The sequence below is a fragment of the Equus caballus genome, chromosome 22 (assembly GCF_041296265.1).
Source record: "Equus caballus isolate H_3958 breed thoroughbred chromosome 22, TB-T2T, whole genome shotgun sequence".
Taxonomy (NCBI): domain Eukaryota; kingdom Metazoa; phylum Chordata; class Mammalia; order Perissodactyla; family Equidae; genus Equus; species Equus caballus.
The window spans coordinates 27,530,110-27,544,929 of record NC_091705.1 but is presented as its reverse complement, the minus strand read 5'-3'; the positions used below and the strand labels follow the sequence as shown (position 1 = coordinate 27,544,929).

The 14,820-nt window shown below is 40.6% G+C and overlaps 1 protein-coding gene across 3 annotated transcripts in view; it reads right to left on the bottom strand.

Annotated features, from left to right (window-relative positions):
* PHF20 (PHD finger protein 20) overlaps nt 1-14,820 on the bottom strand; it is a 143,767-nt gene that overhangs the window by 74,605 nt on the left and 54,342 nt on the right. For all 3 annotated transcript variants that reach the window (XM_023626473.2, XM_070247600.1, XM_023626474.2), the window contains 4 exons: nt 14,094-14,265; nt 12,622-12,706; nt 4,767-4,846; nt 1,238-1,625 (listed from right to left, as the gene is read on the bottom strand). In XM_023626473.2, coding sequence (XP_023482241.1) covers nt 1,238-1,625; nt 4,767-4,846; nt 12,622-12,706; nt 14,094-14,265 — 725 coding nt within the window. The remainder of the gene's footprint in view (nt 1-1,237; nt 1,626-4,766; nt 4,847-12,621; nt 12,707-14,093; nt 14,266-14,820) is intronic.

Below are 14,820 nucleotides of genomic sequence, written 5' to 3'. Positions count from 1 at the left end.
AGCACAGGTCTAGGCCCTGTTTAGGCCTGGGACAATTCCAGCAGCTCCGCTCTTGAGGGTGAAACCTAGTTATAATCACTAAAGGGGGAGGTGCCTTACTTCATCTGGGAAGAAATCACCTGTTGTCTAATTTCCTATCTTAAAATTAGAACTCAGATGTGAAAAGTCTGTCTACTGGCAAAGGGTACTAATAATTTATTTGCAGTAAATTAGATTTTTTTCCCACAGAAATTAAGTCTGATGTAGCTGTCCGGACTGATAGAGAGGCCTGGCTTTGCATTTCTACGCCATAAGAGAACAAAGAATGAGCTAACATTGTAGTTCCACAGTTTTGATGAAAATATATTTTATGCCATATTTTATATTTTAAATATATCTTTTGCAGCTATTTAAATTTGTGAGAAAAAATTGATATCACTTTGAAATGTGGTAGGGGACTCACAATTTTTCAATAGTCACATGGAGAATACAGAAGCAAGAACATCTGAAGAACACTGCCAGATAATCGTGGGCAGCGGTCAGCCTAGAAATCCTGGGGGCTCTTCATGCCACTAAATTAATCTAGAGAAGGAATGTTTGGCTTAGGAAGAAACTAAGGGTTTGTTTCATTCTTGGTTATTCTAGAATTCCAAATTTCAGCTTTTTTTAATAATTGTGTATTCTTCCCTAAATCTGTACCCTCTAACCTTGACTCTTCCCAATTAGCCAACTCAGCTTTTTATTTAGACTGTGAAAATTTCCAATCAATAATCACTCTCCAGAGAGCTCAATTTCAAAATGCACCCATGCCTTTCTAAGCCCAGTGTTCTTTGGTCCCACCTCCTCCAGACGCCCACAACTATTTACTTCTCCTCCTTTCCTCTTTCATGTCTCTCATGAAAACTGTATTTCCTGATCCCAGGTTCTATTAAGCTTACTTAAACTGAGATCATTTGAATAGGCACAAGCAAAAGGCCTTAGCTTCTTAGGTTTTATCATATAAGCTGAAGTATCCAGTGGACAGTTATCTGACACCCCAGAAGCTCAGTCAGAGACACGTTTCCCAACTTGTGTTCATCTGGATACGGGCCTCCCTTAAACTTCAGCTCCACAGACAGGACTTGTTTTCAGATCACAGGACGACTCAAAGTCAGTCACAAAAACAAAAGATTAAAGTACAGGAGTTACAAAGAACCACAAAGGGCCACAGAAGAACACTCTGGCACTGCCCATTGCAGAGCCCACTTGGGAAACTCACCAGTAGGAGCTATGGAAGGGGGTCTGCCTCGTTTTCTTTTTGGCTCCCTCAAGTTTTCCTGTGGACTCTTCACAATGTCATTTTCAGGTTTCTTATCCACTTGAGCATCTCCAGAGTACTCTCTGTCATTTTCTGAAATGTTCTCCTTATCTTCCTTCTCGTTCTTGGGAAGGCTTTTCTCTGACACCTTCCCCTTTTCAGAAGAGATTAATTTTCCTTCTTTATCAGACTGCTTGGGTCGCTTTTCTGTCTTTAAGGTTTTGTCCTCTTTGTCTTTCTTCACGTTGACCGTGGCTTTTCTCTGCTCTTTAAACTTCTCTCGTTTATCAGGAGATGATGAAAGACTTTTGTGATCTGTCTCTTTAGGCCTAGCATTACCCACAATATTCTAAAATGAGCAAAATAGTGATGAAACAGACTTTGTGATTACTTGCAAATATAAAGTCAAATGGTTTTTTCTGCAAACTTATGAAAACAAACAAAGAAATTAAAAGAGGACATATGCCAGGTCACTTAATGGAAAGCACCACTGAAAACACCCACCATACTCCAAGGCTTTGAGAACCAATCCAAAGTTTAAAGAAAACAATGGTCATGGTCAATTCCTTCTGAGACAAAGCTATCTCCTTTATGATTATTAAGTCACTAGAAAATAACTAAAGCGACACACACACATGAGATCCAGGGACTTCTTCTGGAAAGCAATCTTGCTGATAGAGGTGTTCTAAGAAAATACAATTCATACCCTGTCCTTCTCATCCCAAGCATGACTACACTGAGCCAGGGCTTTCAGGGGCCTGCCTCAGTTTGCCAGTAGATGATGATGCCCTGTGTAGAGAAGAATCCAAACTGCTAACTGGAAGCTGAAGAGGAAAGCTGTAAAAATTTTCCAACCCAGAAACAAGGTCTCTGCTTCCTCTGCTGGGTACAGGCTGTGCTCAGTCCAACAAGCCAACTACTTTGTTACTAGCTACTGAGTTTTTGTCCATTAGGAGGAAGTACTGCTTCTTGGTTACTTTCCTTCTAAATTACTTTCTTTAAAACTCATCCTAAAAATCTCATGTCCTAGTATGACCATCACATAATAAAGCCAGCTCTGAAAGTTCTGGAGTTTACAGCTAAGTTTATTTGTGTATGTATCTCTCTTCTAAGATCTCAAGAGAAGAGCAGAGACCATCATATCACGTTCATATGGGATCCCCAGCACCTAGCGCACACCAAGCGTATACATCTTTGCCAGAAGCAGAAAGGAGTGCATAAATACTCACTGAGTGCAAGTTTAATTTGTCCCATAGGGGAAAATAATAAATAAGGAGAATCCATGTAGTTAGAGCCTAGAAAGAAATATTTTTTCAAGTCCCAAAAATTTTCTGAAAGTAGCCAGGTTTGAGAAAAAGCACTCCTCAGTAACTGCTGGCAGCAATATAAACTGCAACCATCTAGGGGTAAAGCGGGGAAAGAAGTGTGTTGGCAATTTGGGTCAAAAGACTTAAAAGTTTATGCTTTTGAATTAGAACAAATTCCTAGAAATGAGATCTGCTAAGAGAAAAATAAGTCTTGTGCGCTCAGATTTACAAATATCCTTAAATGGTCATGAGGGAATTGGTTACACAAAGTAGGGTTGCATCTACATTACAGAATACTATATAGCCATTAAAAGCCATATTCTCACACAGTATTAGGAACTTAGGAAAATGTCATTTTGTTAAAAGAAAGGAGCAAGTTATAGAATAGTAATACACTACAGGACTCCAATTTTGAAAAGAAATATATATTCATAAATACTTAACAAAAAACACAAAAGGATATACATCAAAATGTTACGAGCAATTGTATTTAGATGACAGAATTATATAGTTTTTACTTTCTTTGTGCTTTTCTGTACTTTCCAAATTTTCTGCAGCAAATATGTATTGTTTAACTTCAAAAAAAGATAAATGCTCCTAAAATATAGATTATGAAAATATTTAGGGCAGTGTGGTCCTACAGAAAAACTCAATCTATTCTATATGAAAAATGCTTTAACAATTGTGTGACATATTTTTCTAAGAAGTTTTGCTTTGTAAGTGGCTATTACAGAATCCTAGACTATTAGGGTTGAAGGGAGCTGAGAAGTCATTTATCCAAAAATCACTGTACCCTCTTGGAAAAGAAAGACAAGCAAACAGGAGCCATGGGCCCGTGCTTGACCACCTGCAGGTCCGAGATGAGGCAAGACACTCAGAGGCAGCTGGGAAGTGAGAACTGAGTCACCCACAAATCCACACCGGGTAAGGTGCCCATCTCCAAGCCAAAGCACCAGGAGTGCTATCGATCCAATTACTGAGCACAGCAGAGTAAACAGTTGAAGGTTCGTTATCTGCAGCCCCAGACATCCATTTGGGGAGGTTTTGGATACAATCTGACAGTTCTGGAAAAGTTCTTAATATGGTCCTCTATCTGTATTAACTCATTCCATAAACTCACAAAAAAATTGCCAAATTTAAGGCAAAAATAATGTTTGAGAGTACTGTGCAGCTCCTTAGATGCTGGAGGGGTAAACAATCAAAGGAAAACATCTTCAGGGCTAAATCTTTGTAATTTTGTCAATTTTCTGAAGAGGAAAACCAGCAAAAGACAAAAATGTTCTTGAGGCTACCTTTAGAGATATCATATGCCATAATCCTTTGAAATTGCTAAATGTATGTAGAGAAGAATTTACCAAAATCTGTGATAAGTGGAAGCATTTGATCATCATAAAGGAAATAACAGGTTCCAGTGTCACCAATACTATCACATCAACAATCACCCAAAGAGGTGAGCAAAAATTAGTAACAATTAGAATTTTTTTTAAAAAATCAATATCCAAATTTTGATCTCTCTTTCCTCTCAACTATTTGATTAAGACATAAACATGAAAAACACCAAAGGGGGAAAAAAATCACAAAGAAAGTAGGCAACACCTCTAGATGATCCTATCCGTGGGCACCGTATTTCTAGTATCAAAACTCAGGTCCTGTGCTCAGGCAAACACATGCACGGTGACTGGGACAAAAGGAAACAAAATTTTCAACCGAAGCACATCTAGTGCAAGTGATTGGCCTATCCACACCAAAATGTAGCTCTGTAACCATCAAGTCAGGATCCTGACCTGAAGCACAAAGTTCGATGAAAAGAAAACATCCTCTAGATCTCCTCAAGCATTTCAGCAAGTTCCTTGTGATGGGTAACAGCTCTGGGGCAGGGCACAGGGAGAGAGAAAAAAGAATAACCTGACACTTTTGATAAAAGATGAGGAAAACAGTTAATAGGTAATAGTATCCAAGCATTTGGTGCTTTTGAAAAGAAGAATCTGTGTTAAAAGGAAATGGCAGAGAGAGACAAATATTCACAATTCCTGAAAACTTGTATACTGCTTTCTGGTGAAATCATGTCAGACGGAGGAAATAAAGACTTTGCCATCATAAACAAATGTAATGTCTTTATTCGAGAAACAAAACTACAATGTTAGCATTATTCATACCATAAAGCACAAAACCACATTTCTCACCTGATCTTTGGAGAAAGCTTTGACATGAATATGTTTGACAGTCTGAATTACTCCATCATAAAATTTCACAGTGTAAGTACCTAAAATTCAAGAAGATATCATGATTTTAACTTACAGTTTTCATGAAAGCAAGAAAACTTTTCAAAGTATAAACACAAGGGAGTTCCAATCACAATAATAAACTTACGGGAATTAAAAAATTACTTAAGAATCACATTCAGTCTAACTTATATCCAAGACAGTAGTATGCTTGCCTTTCTTTTTATCTATACAAATCTTTTTATCTATATAAATCAAAATCCATCAAAAAATAACTCATTTTTATGATCCTTCATTAAAATAAAAAAACTTGCACTGAATTTAGATCAAGAACAAAGAATAGTAAAACGATTAAGAATGTGAGGAAAATGTAGACATTTATTTCTTGGTGAATTATTAATTTTCATCATTTAAGCTTTATTTTCTGGGCTTAGTTACGGGTAGTAATATCTTTTAATTTGGGAAGAAACATGACTGTCTGTAAAAGGTATCATTTTTTTTAGAGGTCACATTAATCTCAAAATCTATACCTTCACATTACAATATTTAAAAATAGACACTTGGCCAAAACACTAAATGTGCCTGCTACATTGTCAGTTTTATTCCATCAGAAAAAAATGTCCAACAAAAATCCCTCTCTGCTAAAAAACTGAAGCTGGAAATCCAAATAATCTATCTTCCCAAATAAAGCATCCAACTACAAAAGTTCTCATTAGTTGCACCCAAATCAATACTTTCAAACTTTGGCATCTTAGAACCCACCCACGTCCCCTTTTTTTGTCCCAGGGATTAAAAAAAAAGAATCACAGATAATCATGTAATGGGTTTACCGTTGGTAAACATGGTCAGTTTCCAGGACTGATTTCCCACCCACCATGAAAAGAAAAAAAATATCCCAAGGGCTGGGAACAGAAGAATGCAATAAGAAAGTTAAGACTTTCTAGCTGGTTACCTCCTTCTTATACATTCATCTCTCCACCGCCTCCCCACCTCTCCTCCAGTCCTAAGTAGGATCCTGTCAATGGCTAGCTACCTCTACTGAAAGCCTCCCTCTCTAGTGTTCAAAATCCAATGCAATCTGAGCCCAATTATCTTCCAAACTTCATTTCTTATTACCAGCATACAATATCCACCAATTCAAAATGATTAGCCACTTGCCACCCACTGAAACTGCCTTGCGATATTCCCACCTCCACATCTTTATCAAAGTGTTTTCCTGCCTGAAATGTGCCACTCATTGATTCTTAAGCACCCAGCTCAAATGACCACAATAGTTCTGTAAAAGCTTCCTGACTTCCTACCTGTGGGAGATTTCTCCTTGCTCTGACCTTCTCAAAGACTCAGTTGGCACCTGGCCTGCAGAGCCCCACACTTTGGTCTACTTCACATAGAAGGCAGATCCCAAATGGAAGGCAGGCTTTCCAAGGCCAGAGTTTCTCTCTCACACAGCACTTGGCTCAACCTAGACCAGTGCTTCTCAAAATGTGGTCCCTAGATCAGCAGTATCAGTAATTCCTGGGAACTTGCTAGAAATGCAAGTTGTGAGCCCCACCCCCGATTTACTGAATCAAAAACTCTCTGTGTTTGGGGCCAAACCATGGCCTAGTGGTTAAGTTCGGTGTATTACACTTTGGCGGCCTGGGTTCAGTGCCCAGGGGTGGACCTACACAACTCATTGGCAGCCATGCTGTGCTGGCGACCCACATACAAAATAGAGGAAGATTGGCACAGATGTTAGCTCAGGGCAAATCTTCCTCAGCAAAACAAACAAACAAAACACTTCTGTGTGTTTTAACAAGTCTTTCAGGTGACTGTAGTGAACACTAGAGTCTAAGAACCACCACTGTAGACAATTAGTAATTACCCACTGATCTTTACTCCTGGTAATTACAAAATAAAAGTGACTATCTGTCACAAGTGTCACCAATACACAAAGAAAGTGGCTAGCAAACAAGGCAGGATATATAGTTATACTGACTGGTTGGTTAAAACAAGCAATTAGATGACAGGTCATGATAAAGGATTCTACTTAAGGCAGCTCAGCAATGACTGATGAGTAGTTAAAACAAAGATCTGGGTTCCTGTCTTTCTGTCTCTCCTGTGAGGGTGCTGGCAAGCAAGGGATCAATGATAAGCAATGCTATGGAACTCTTAACAGACCCTTTTCAAGCAACTATGGTGCAGTTCTGGCCAGCCTGAGGATGGGAGTAGGAGATGGAGGCTTTAAGAACCCAATTCTCATGAAATCTTAAATATTAAGTGAGCCAACAAGCCATCCAAGCTATACTTTCAACTATTTTATCAACAAAGAAAGTTCAGCATCAGTTACATCACAACGAAAACTATCCATTTTTACACACATTTCGAACATCTAGACGGACAACATTGACTAATGCTACCCAATAGTCCAACATTTTCAGCTATTTGAGGTCAATTTTGAAGCTTACTCCTGACGGCAGGCTCAAAAAGGAGGCCTTAGATGAAGGGTTATGCCCGAGTTCCATGGTAAGTCTAAAACAGAGCTAGGATTAGAACCCAAGGCTGTCTGTTGACCTCTGACCAATTCTTCTCCCACCACCCCACACTGCCTATACCTCAAGTCCCTCAGCCTAAAGTCCAAAAGACAGACCCAGAGCACCCCTGGCCACTCTAAAATGACCCAACCTATGGCCAAAGTTGCTGAGGGACCACTGTCCTTAGATAGCAATATCCCAGCCCTGACCCTTTTTGCTTCCAAAGGACTACAAAGGATCATCTTGAAACTTTCTCCCTTGATCATGCACACAGCCTAACTTGGGCTTCAATAAATCAGAGGGAACAAAACAACACATCCCATGGATAACAGTGGCCTAGACCCACTTCTGGAGAGAAGCCCCAAATCTACTTTAATGCTTTCACGTATAACTAAAAGAATGTCTTCCCATGAAATCCTCTCATGGGTGACTGAAAATAGAGCTCTCCCATGGCCACAAATAACATGTAAATGACAGAATTCAAATAAGTGCATCTTTGACACAAAGGCCACCTACCTCAGGCTCCTGTAAGAAGTCCCTGTCCTTACAGTGCCAGGTGAAACAAGCTTCCTGGCCTCGCCCCTCTAGGGGTTAAGAACTCAGCATATCAGACGACCTTACAGCAGTCAGTAATGGCAGAAGGGATGTAGGAACAAGACTGGAGTTGCCCAGCAAGCTCCTCTTCTCTAGGACCAAAGAAACAGGGATACACAGGTGACTCTGCAGAGGACAGACTCCTGCTGCTCTTGAAATCGACCATAAATGTGACTCCAGCGCCCTTTCTCTATCCCACTCATTCTCCAGGAGTCAGAGAACTCCAGAATGCCATGGATAGGAGACTCAAAGTTTTCAAACATGGTTTAAAAGTCCTCAGGTTTCCACAAATGTGCCTCAGGGGCTGCACAGAGGGATATGCACATGTCTGCAGGCATACCTTCCCTTCCCCCTAAGTCTTTTTCCTCTCAGCAATTTTACATAATGGGCTTAGGTTCTGCAGCCAGCAATTTCAAAAAATGCTCATCTATTCCAATTTCTTTCCTGATTTCTAACTGCTCAAATTAGTCCAGAACAAAGGCAGTGAATTGCCTATAATCACTGAGTAGGGAATAGGACCAGAACCTGTCTCCCAATCAGGGCTCTCAAGACACCACCAGGCTCCAGAAAGTACAGGCCATCTACACTCACCCTACCATCATATCAGGCATGCATACACATACACACATAAGCACACAATCACCCAGTAAACCCATGGCCCTAAATGACAACTCCTGCCGTTTTAGGAAAACCCTGCTCCAGAGAGGCAGCCTGGAACTGTGGGAACTGCAGTTCAGTAACTTTGGAACCCCAAAGACTTCCCTTCAGATCTCAGCTCTACTAGTTATGTATGTGCTCTGTAACCTCAAGCAGTTTTTCCTGTGACCTTAGTTCCTCATCTGTAAAATAAGGCTCGGTTGACAGAAACAACCTTTCTATGTCTGTGCAAAGACTAAATAAGATAAAATACGGAAACTGCTAGCAAAGCGACTGTCACAGAACAAGGAATTGATAAGTGGCTCTAATTATTATCATCCACCAAGTCACTTATTTAAAAAGGAAGCACCATCCCCTCCCCCTCCAGAGAAGATAAGAGCCAAGCTAGCACCTCCATGTGTGGGCCTAAATCTTCCTTTTAGCTCTGTGCAAAGCTGTTCACATAATCCCAACATCCTCACATTTCAAATGTAGAATCAGTTACAGTGTGAAGAAAACAAAAAATAGTAAATGCTTCAACCCGAGATTCTGGAAATAAGATCATTTCCATAGAATCTCCTGTTATAAATGCAGACTTCAGGCACTGGGCCAAAGAGACTGAACCTGGGGAAAGGGAGCATGTGACCTCAGAGTATGCATAATTTTAAGGAACAGGGACCTGGTTCACCTGCTCACTCGACTTAAAGAACTACAGATCAACAGGAAGGAACAATTCCTCATTTTGTTGTAAATGCAAACCGACTTTCAGTTTCCCCCAGAGAGAATGCCTTGCAAGAGCAAAGTGGTCCACAACTGGGGGCACAAAGTCCTGACAGACAAGTAGCTCTGTTATCCCTGGTGTAGAAAACGGGAGCCGAGCAACCCCAGCAAAGAGCCAAGGTCAACTCACCAGAGATGGCTTCTGAACAAAGATTCCCTGGAAGCAGAATCCTATCTTTCACTCCAAAACACACCAAGCGTCTAACAAGGCTACCAGGTATGTCTGCCTTCACACTAAATAAGTTTACACTAAACGTAAACTTCGTTGCCATTGCTAAAGAACCATTCCAGGTGAAAAGGGCTAAATTACATGGCATTTTCCTCTCCAGTTTCCAAGTACTAAATAACTCCCTTAAGAAACTCTAAAGTTGCTATTTAGTTGAGATTCAATCATACCAGACTCCTAATGCCAACAGCCACTGCTTTCCACTCTGGCTAGAGGCCCCACCCACCAGCCTGTTCAGTCAATGCTCAGCCGCAGGAAAACCAGGGAGGTTAAGAGTAGTGAGAAGATCAGACCAAGCCTTCCAAAGATGAATTTACAGGGTGTGACTTCACTATATCCACGGCCTCCTTCTAGCAGCACCAACAAGACAGAATGACTTTTACAGGAAATTAAGGGGCCCCTTGCCAGCAGAGCTTCTCCTCATAGCGCCATAAAGCTGTGGTGGCCCCTGCTACAGAGGAAACTGAGGCAGGGCAGAAAATACCAGGGAAAAGAGTCCAGCATCGTCCCTCCCAATCGTGCAATTACTGGAATGAATCATGATGAACTAGAAACTGCTCACCAGCTCCCATGGATAAAATCCAACCCAAAGGCAGCACCTAAGAGTCATTATCTCATCTCAAAATCAGCACAGATCTGAGTTCCCACAAAGGCTAGCTTTCCTTCACAATCCAAGATGTGGCAATAATACTACCCAGCCATTCCACTAACTTTCAGGATTTCCCCTCCCGCATGTCCTTTTTCTCTCCTCCCCCTTCCAATTAGTCTCAAGAACCAAGATGGGTAGCAGCATAGTACAGGACTCCAGACCCAAAAACTCTGGGGAAAACACATTCTGGCAGAAATCTCCACTCATTTTCAATGTCCTTCAACTAACTAAAATTCATGGAACAAAATTTGGAACTTATAGAACCAACGCACTTGGGCAGTAAAAGACCATTTTAGGAAAACCATCACCTCAAGACTCTTCCCTCCTATAATTTTAGCTTATGGAGGAAATAAACTGAAAAGGTTTTTTGAAACAACTTGCAAAGCTCTGGTTGGCCCAGTTTAAGAGACATTTAAAAACCTTCACTATGGCCAATAATGTGGCCAATGACTTTTAGTCTTTAAATGATTATTTCAAAAGATTTCAGACCCACCCCCACAAAAAACCCAGTAACTGCAGACAGGGTGCCTCCTCCATCCCCTTATGATTTATCTGCACCATTCTGCTCCTGCCCTACCTCCTCCTGGTGCCTCTATCTCAGCACTTACCTCACTTTGCCTTCAACTACATGAGGATGCTTTGTTTGTTTTAAATCCATGATGTGAAGCTCTGGGCTCTGCAGATATCAGATGCAAACACAGTAGGTTTCTAAGCCTTTACTGCCTTTGTCAAGACATATCCCCCACTCCTCTAGGAGACAGCTCCCAGGGCTCCCCAAACTGCTCTCCCTCAATCTTCTCCTCCTTTGCCACCCTCTCATCCAATCCCCACTGCCCCATTTCTGTCCTCCATGTGACTTTGGGACATCACTGAAATAAAAGCGAAATGTTATTTCCTCTCTGCTACCTCCTTTATCTACAGTTACCCACATAACTACCCATAACTGTCATTTGATCTAAGGGGCAGCCATTTCCCCAAGAGAGCACACCGCCAAAGGGTATTATTCAGGGGGAAAATATGATTTCATCAGCACAAATCAACCTTACAGACTTTCAGGAACATGTCTATGTACATGAAGAACACTGTATTTCATATCATATGATTTAAATCCAGTAAGAGCAGAAAAAATTACTAATCTCGAAAATATGACTCTGAAAAAGTAAACTATGTATTTTACTAAAAGGACTTGAGGCAGTTTAATAACATGTAAGCTCTCCTTTAAAATAAGTGATTAGGTTAATGTGATACATATAAAAAGCAGTAACAGGATTTTATTTCGAACACAAGCTTATAAAAGTAATTTAGGGAAAAAAGGAACTATCCAAAAAGACGTAACCAACCATGAACTGGAGGATCAGTAACCGCTTAGACAACTTAGAAGATACAACTTTGTTCTCAAGGCCTGAGGCAAGAAAACTGTGCTTTAAGAATAACCTGCATCTGGTACGTGAATTAACCTCCATGTGTTAACTCACACTGGTCCAACAGCTGACAGCATGGGGGCAGGGTGAATGCAGCGATAGAGACACTAATGTATGTTCTACATGCAAATGTATGTTCATTTCTCAGCATTTCAAATCATTTTCAGACAAAACTTCTTCGTCAGCCCAAGGTCCAGCATCTGGCAGAGCAGTGAATAAATACATGAATAACTTCATTGAATGAAAAGTCAACCTGGCCTTATAATCACCCCTAACAGTAGTACAAGAGGTTTGATTGCCCTAAACATTCACTGCAGAGACCATGAACATACCACAAACATCCTGGTAGAAAATGCTAAAAAAAGGTATCATTTGAACCAGAGTTTGTTCTCTGAGTATCAGAATGCTGACCATACATATTATCTTCACAACCTTCCTCTTGCCTTTGTACTAGCAAAATGAGCCTCTCTCGGTCACATTCCTGTCCTGACTCCTCACATCTTCTAAACTCTGGCAAAGGCATCCCACTCAGCGCTCTAAATCCCAGTGCCCCAATTGCAACTAGCAACTCTGACATTACAGACCACCCTCAATGACTCTACATCCATACAGCACATTTTAAAGAAATGTTTGTTAGTGTTCACTTCATTTCTAACATATTAACAAGGAAGTAAAAGGAATATTAAGGGCTTATTTCATCAATTATATTAAGAACTCCTACACAGCAAGAACCTGCACACTTCCCAGCAGAGTGAGAGAAGAACCACGACTGTTTTAGAAAACAATGACTAAAATTTAGAAAGCAAAGAATCAAATGCCCCTTCTTAACCTAGCTTTCTCATCATTTATAATTTCTTCCTAACTCCTGACATAGTGATTAACTTGAAGAGAGGATTCCTAGGCAATAAATACATACTGAAAATATATTATCAAACTCTAATATTACAAACTACCCCCTAAGTCATGAGTAAAAACAATTACAACTCAAATGCCTTACCATCCTTGTTAACAGCAGTGACTTTGGCTGGATAGAAACGACAATCAGACCAGCAAGCAAGGACTTGCTCATTTATCTGGAATTCCTAAAAAACAGTTAAAAACAAAAAAGATCCTGTTACCAATTTCATTAGACACACAGTACCAGAATTCATAAAAGTGGCTAGAAGTGACAAGAATGGGAAGGAGAGATGGCTACTGGGATGGAGGAAGATGTTTCTGCTATTCAGAACTGGGAGTCAGGGGCCAGCCCAGTGGCGCAGCAGTTAAGTGCGCATGTTCCGCTTTGGCGGCCCAAGGTTCGCTGGTTTGGATCCCGGGTGCGGACATGGTGTCACTTGTCAGGCCATGCTGTGGCAGGCGTCCCACATATAGAGGAAGATGGGCACGGATGTGAGCTCAGGGCCAGGCTTCCTCAGCAAAAAGAAGAGGATTGGTGGCAGATGTTAACTCAGGGCTAATCTTCCTCAAAAAAAAAAAAAAAAAACTGAGAGTCAAAACAAAAGGGCTGGACACACAACTTTTCCACCCTAGGAGGTGTTGGCAGGCACAGCAGAGCACTAATGATAACCCTTCTCTGTCCCTGAAAGTGAATCTAAGAGCCCAGGACCACCAGGGAACACACCCAGTATACAAACTGGAAGAAGGAGGCTATTTCATCTTGAGGGAAGCAGCATCCATACCACCTAATGCCACTCACACTGTTAAAGGGTCTTTTGCCAAAGGGAGCACCCATTCACCTTTAATATTTCATACGGTTTTCCTAGCACACAGTCTGCATTGATACATTTTGTAGAATGAATACTGAGCAATCAAATTGGACAATAGTGAACAATCCTAAACTGAAAACAAAAAAACAAGCTAGTGAGAGTTCAAGGTCCCTGGTCAGGGTTAAAATGGAAAACAGAATCCAGGGCTGAATCAGAACCAAAGGCAGCAAGATCTCTATAGATGTCACAATGCCTGTTCAAAAAACTCAAAACTAATTACTTCATCCTTCATTCTCAAGTCAGTAAAAGCTCCAGGCATAGTGATGAAATTTAGAAAAAAGGAATACCGTCCAATCAATTCCAAGTTTTTCAAGTGCTTCTAAAAGACCTTGATATGAGGCTAGCACAGAGCTCCACATGGAATGATTGCTTAATAAATGATCAAACAGCAGATGAACTTAATAAATGATCTAAAGGGATACAGTGGGGTAAAGAGAGAGAAAAGGTCCCTGTTCATCACAAATGCAGTCTTAACCAAGTTAGTTTATGAGCTGTCACGTCAATCACATCATACAAACAGATGACACCTGGGATTCTTCAAGAGCCCCATGTGCCATGAAGATCTCAGGGTTGCAACTACAGGCCTAAATAAGGATTGGTCCCCAGCTGCTACTGACTTTCACACTGAACATCAAAGGCTGGAACATCAAGTACCCAATGGCTGACCCAGCTCATTACAGAACTTTCCAGATTTGTTACTCACAGAAGATCCTTCCTCTTCATGTAAGCCCTCTTTCCTCAGCTGTATTTTCTCTAAAGGGCGTAAATAAGGACTGTCCCAGCAGAACCACTCATCGTAACGATGGTTCCAACGCTTGAAATGGATGAGTACTTTTCCTTCTTCGTAGTCAATGTCTTCTATGTGAGCTGGATACCTGAATCAGAAAAAAAATTGAAGTACCTTTAATAACTACCAAAATATCCAAGATGGTACCCTTCCAAACCTCTTCCCAAAGGAGTAGGTTACCAAAGTACCAAATAAAGCCTACCACTTAGAAGCTCTGTGTAATTGTGTCAAATCACAAATTACAGAGGCTAACAAACTTGAGGTTCAAATCCCAACCTGGATACTCCTTAGTTTAAGAACTCAGAGCCTGAGTTCCCTCATGTAAAGTGGAGGAAGGATACCCAACACACTGGGTTGTAGTGCAATTTAAACAAGATGAGATATACACAAGACCTGAGCACAAAAGAGGCAGGAAGCAAACATTTAACAACTAGATTTTACATGTGCCAATAAATTAGAATGACTATGCAACCCAAATTATATTACATGGTCTCAATCTTAAGAATTCTGTAATCCATATAGGGAAATATCATGCAGTTATTAAAAAGAACAAGATGGTTCTATGTCACCATACAAAAAGCTCTCTCAAAACGAACAGTTAAATGAAAATAGCAAGGTGCAGAACACTGTGTATGGTAAGCTA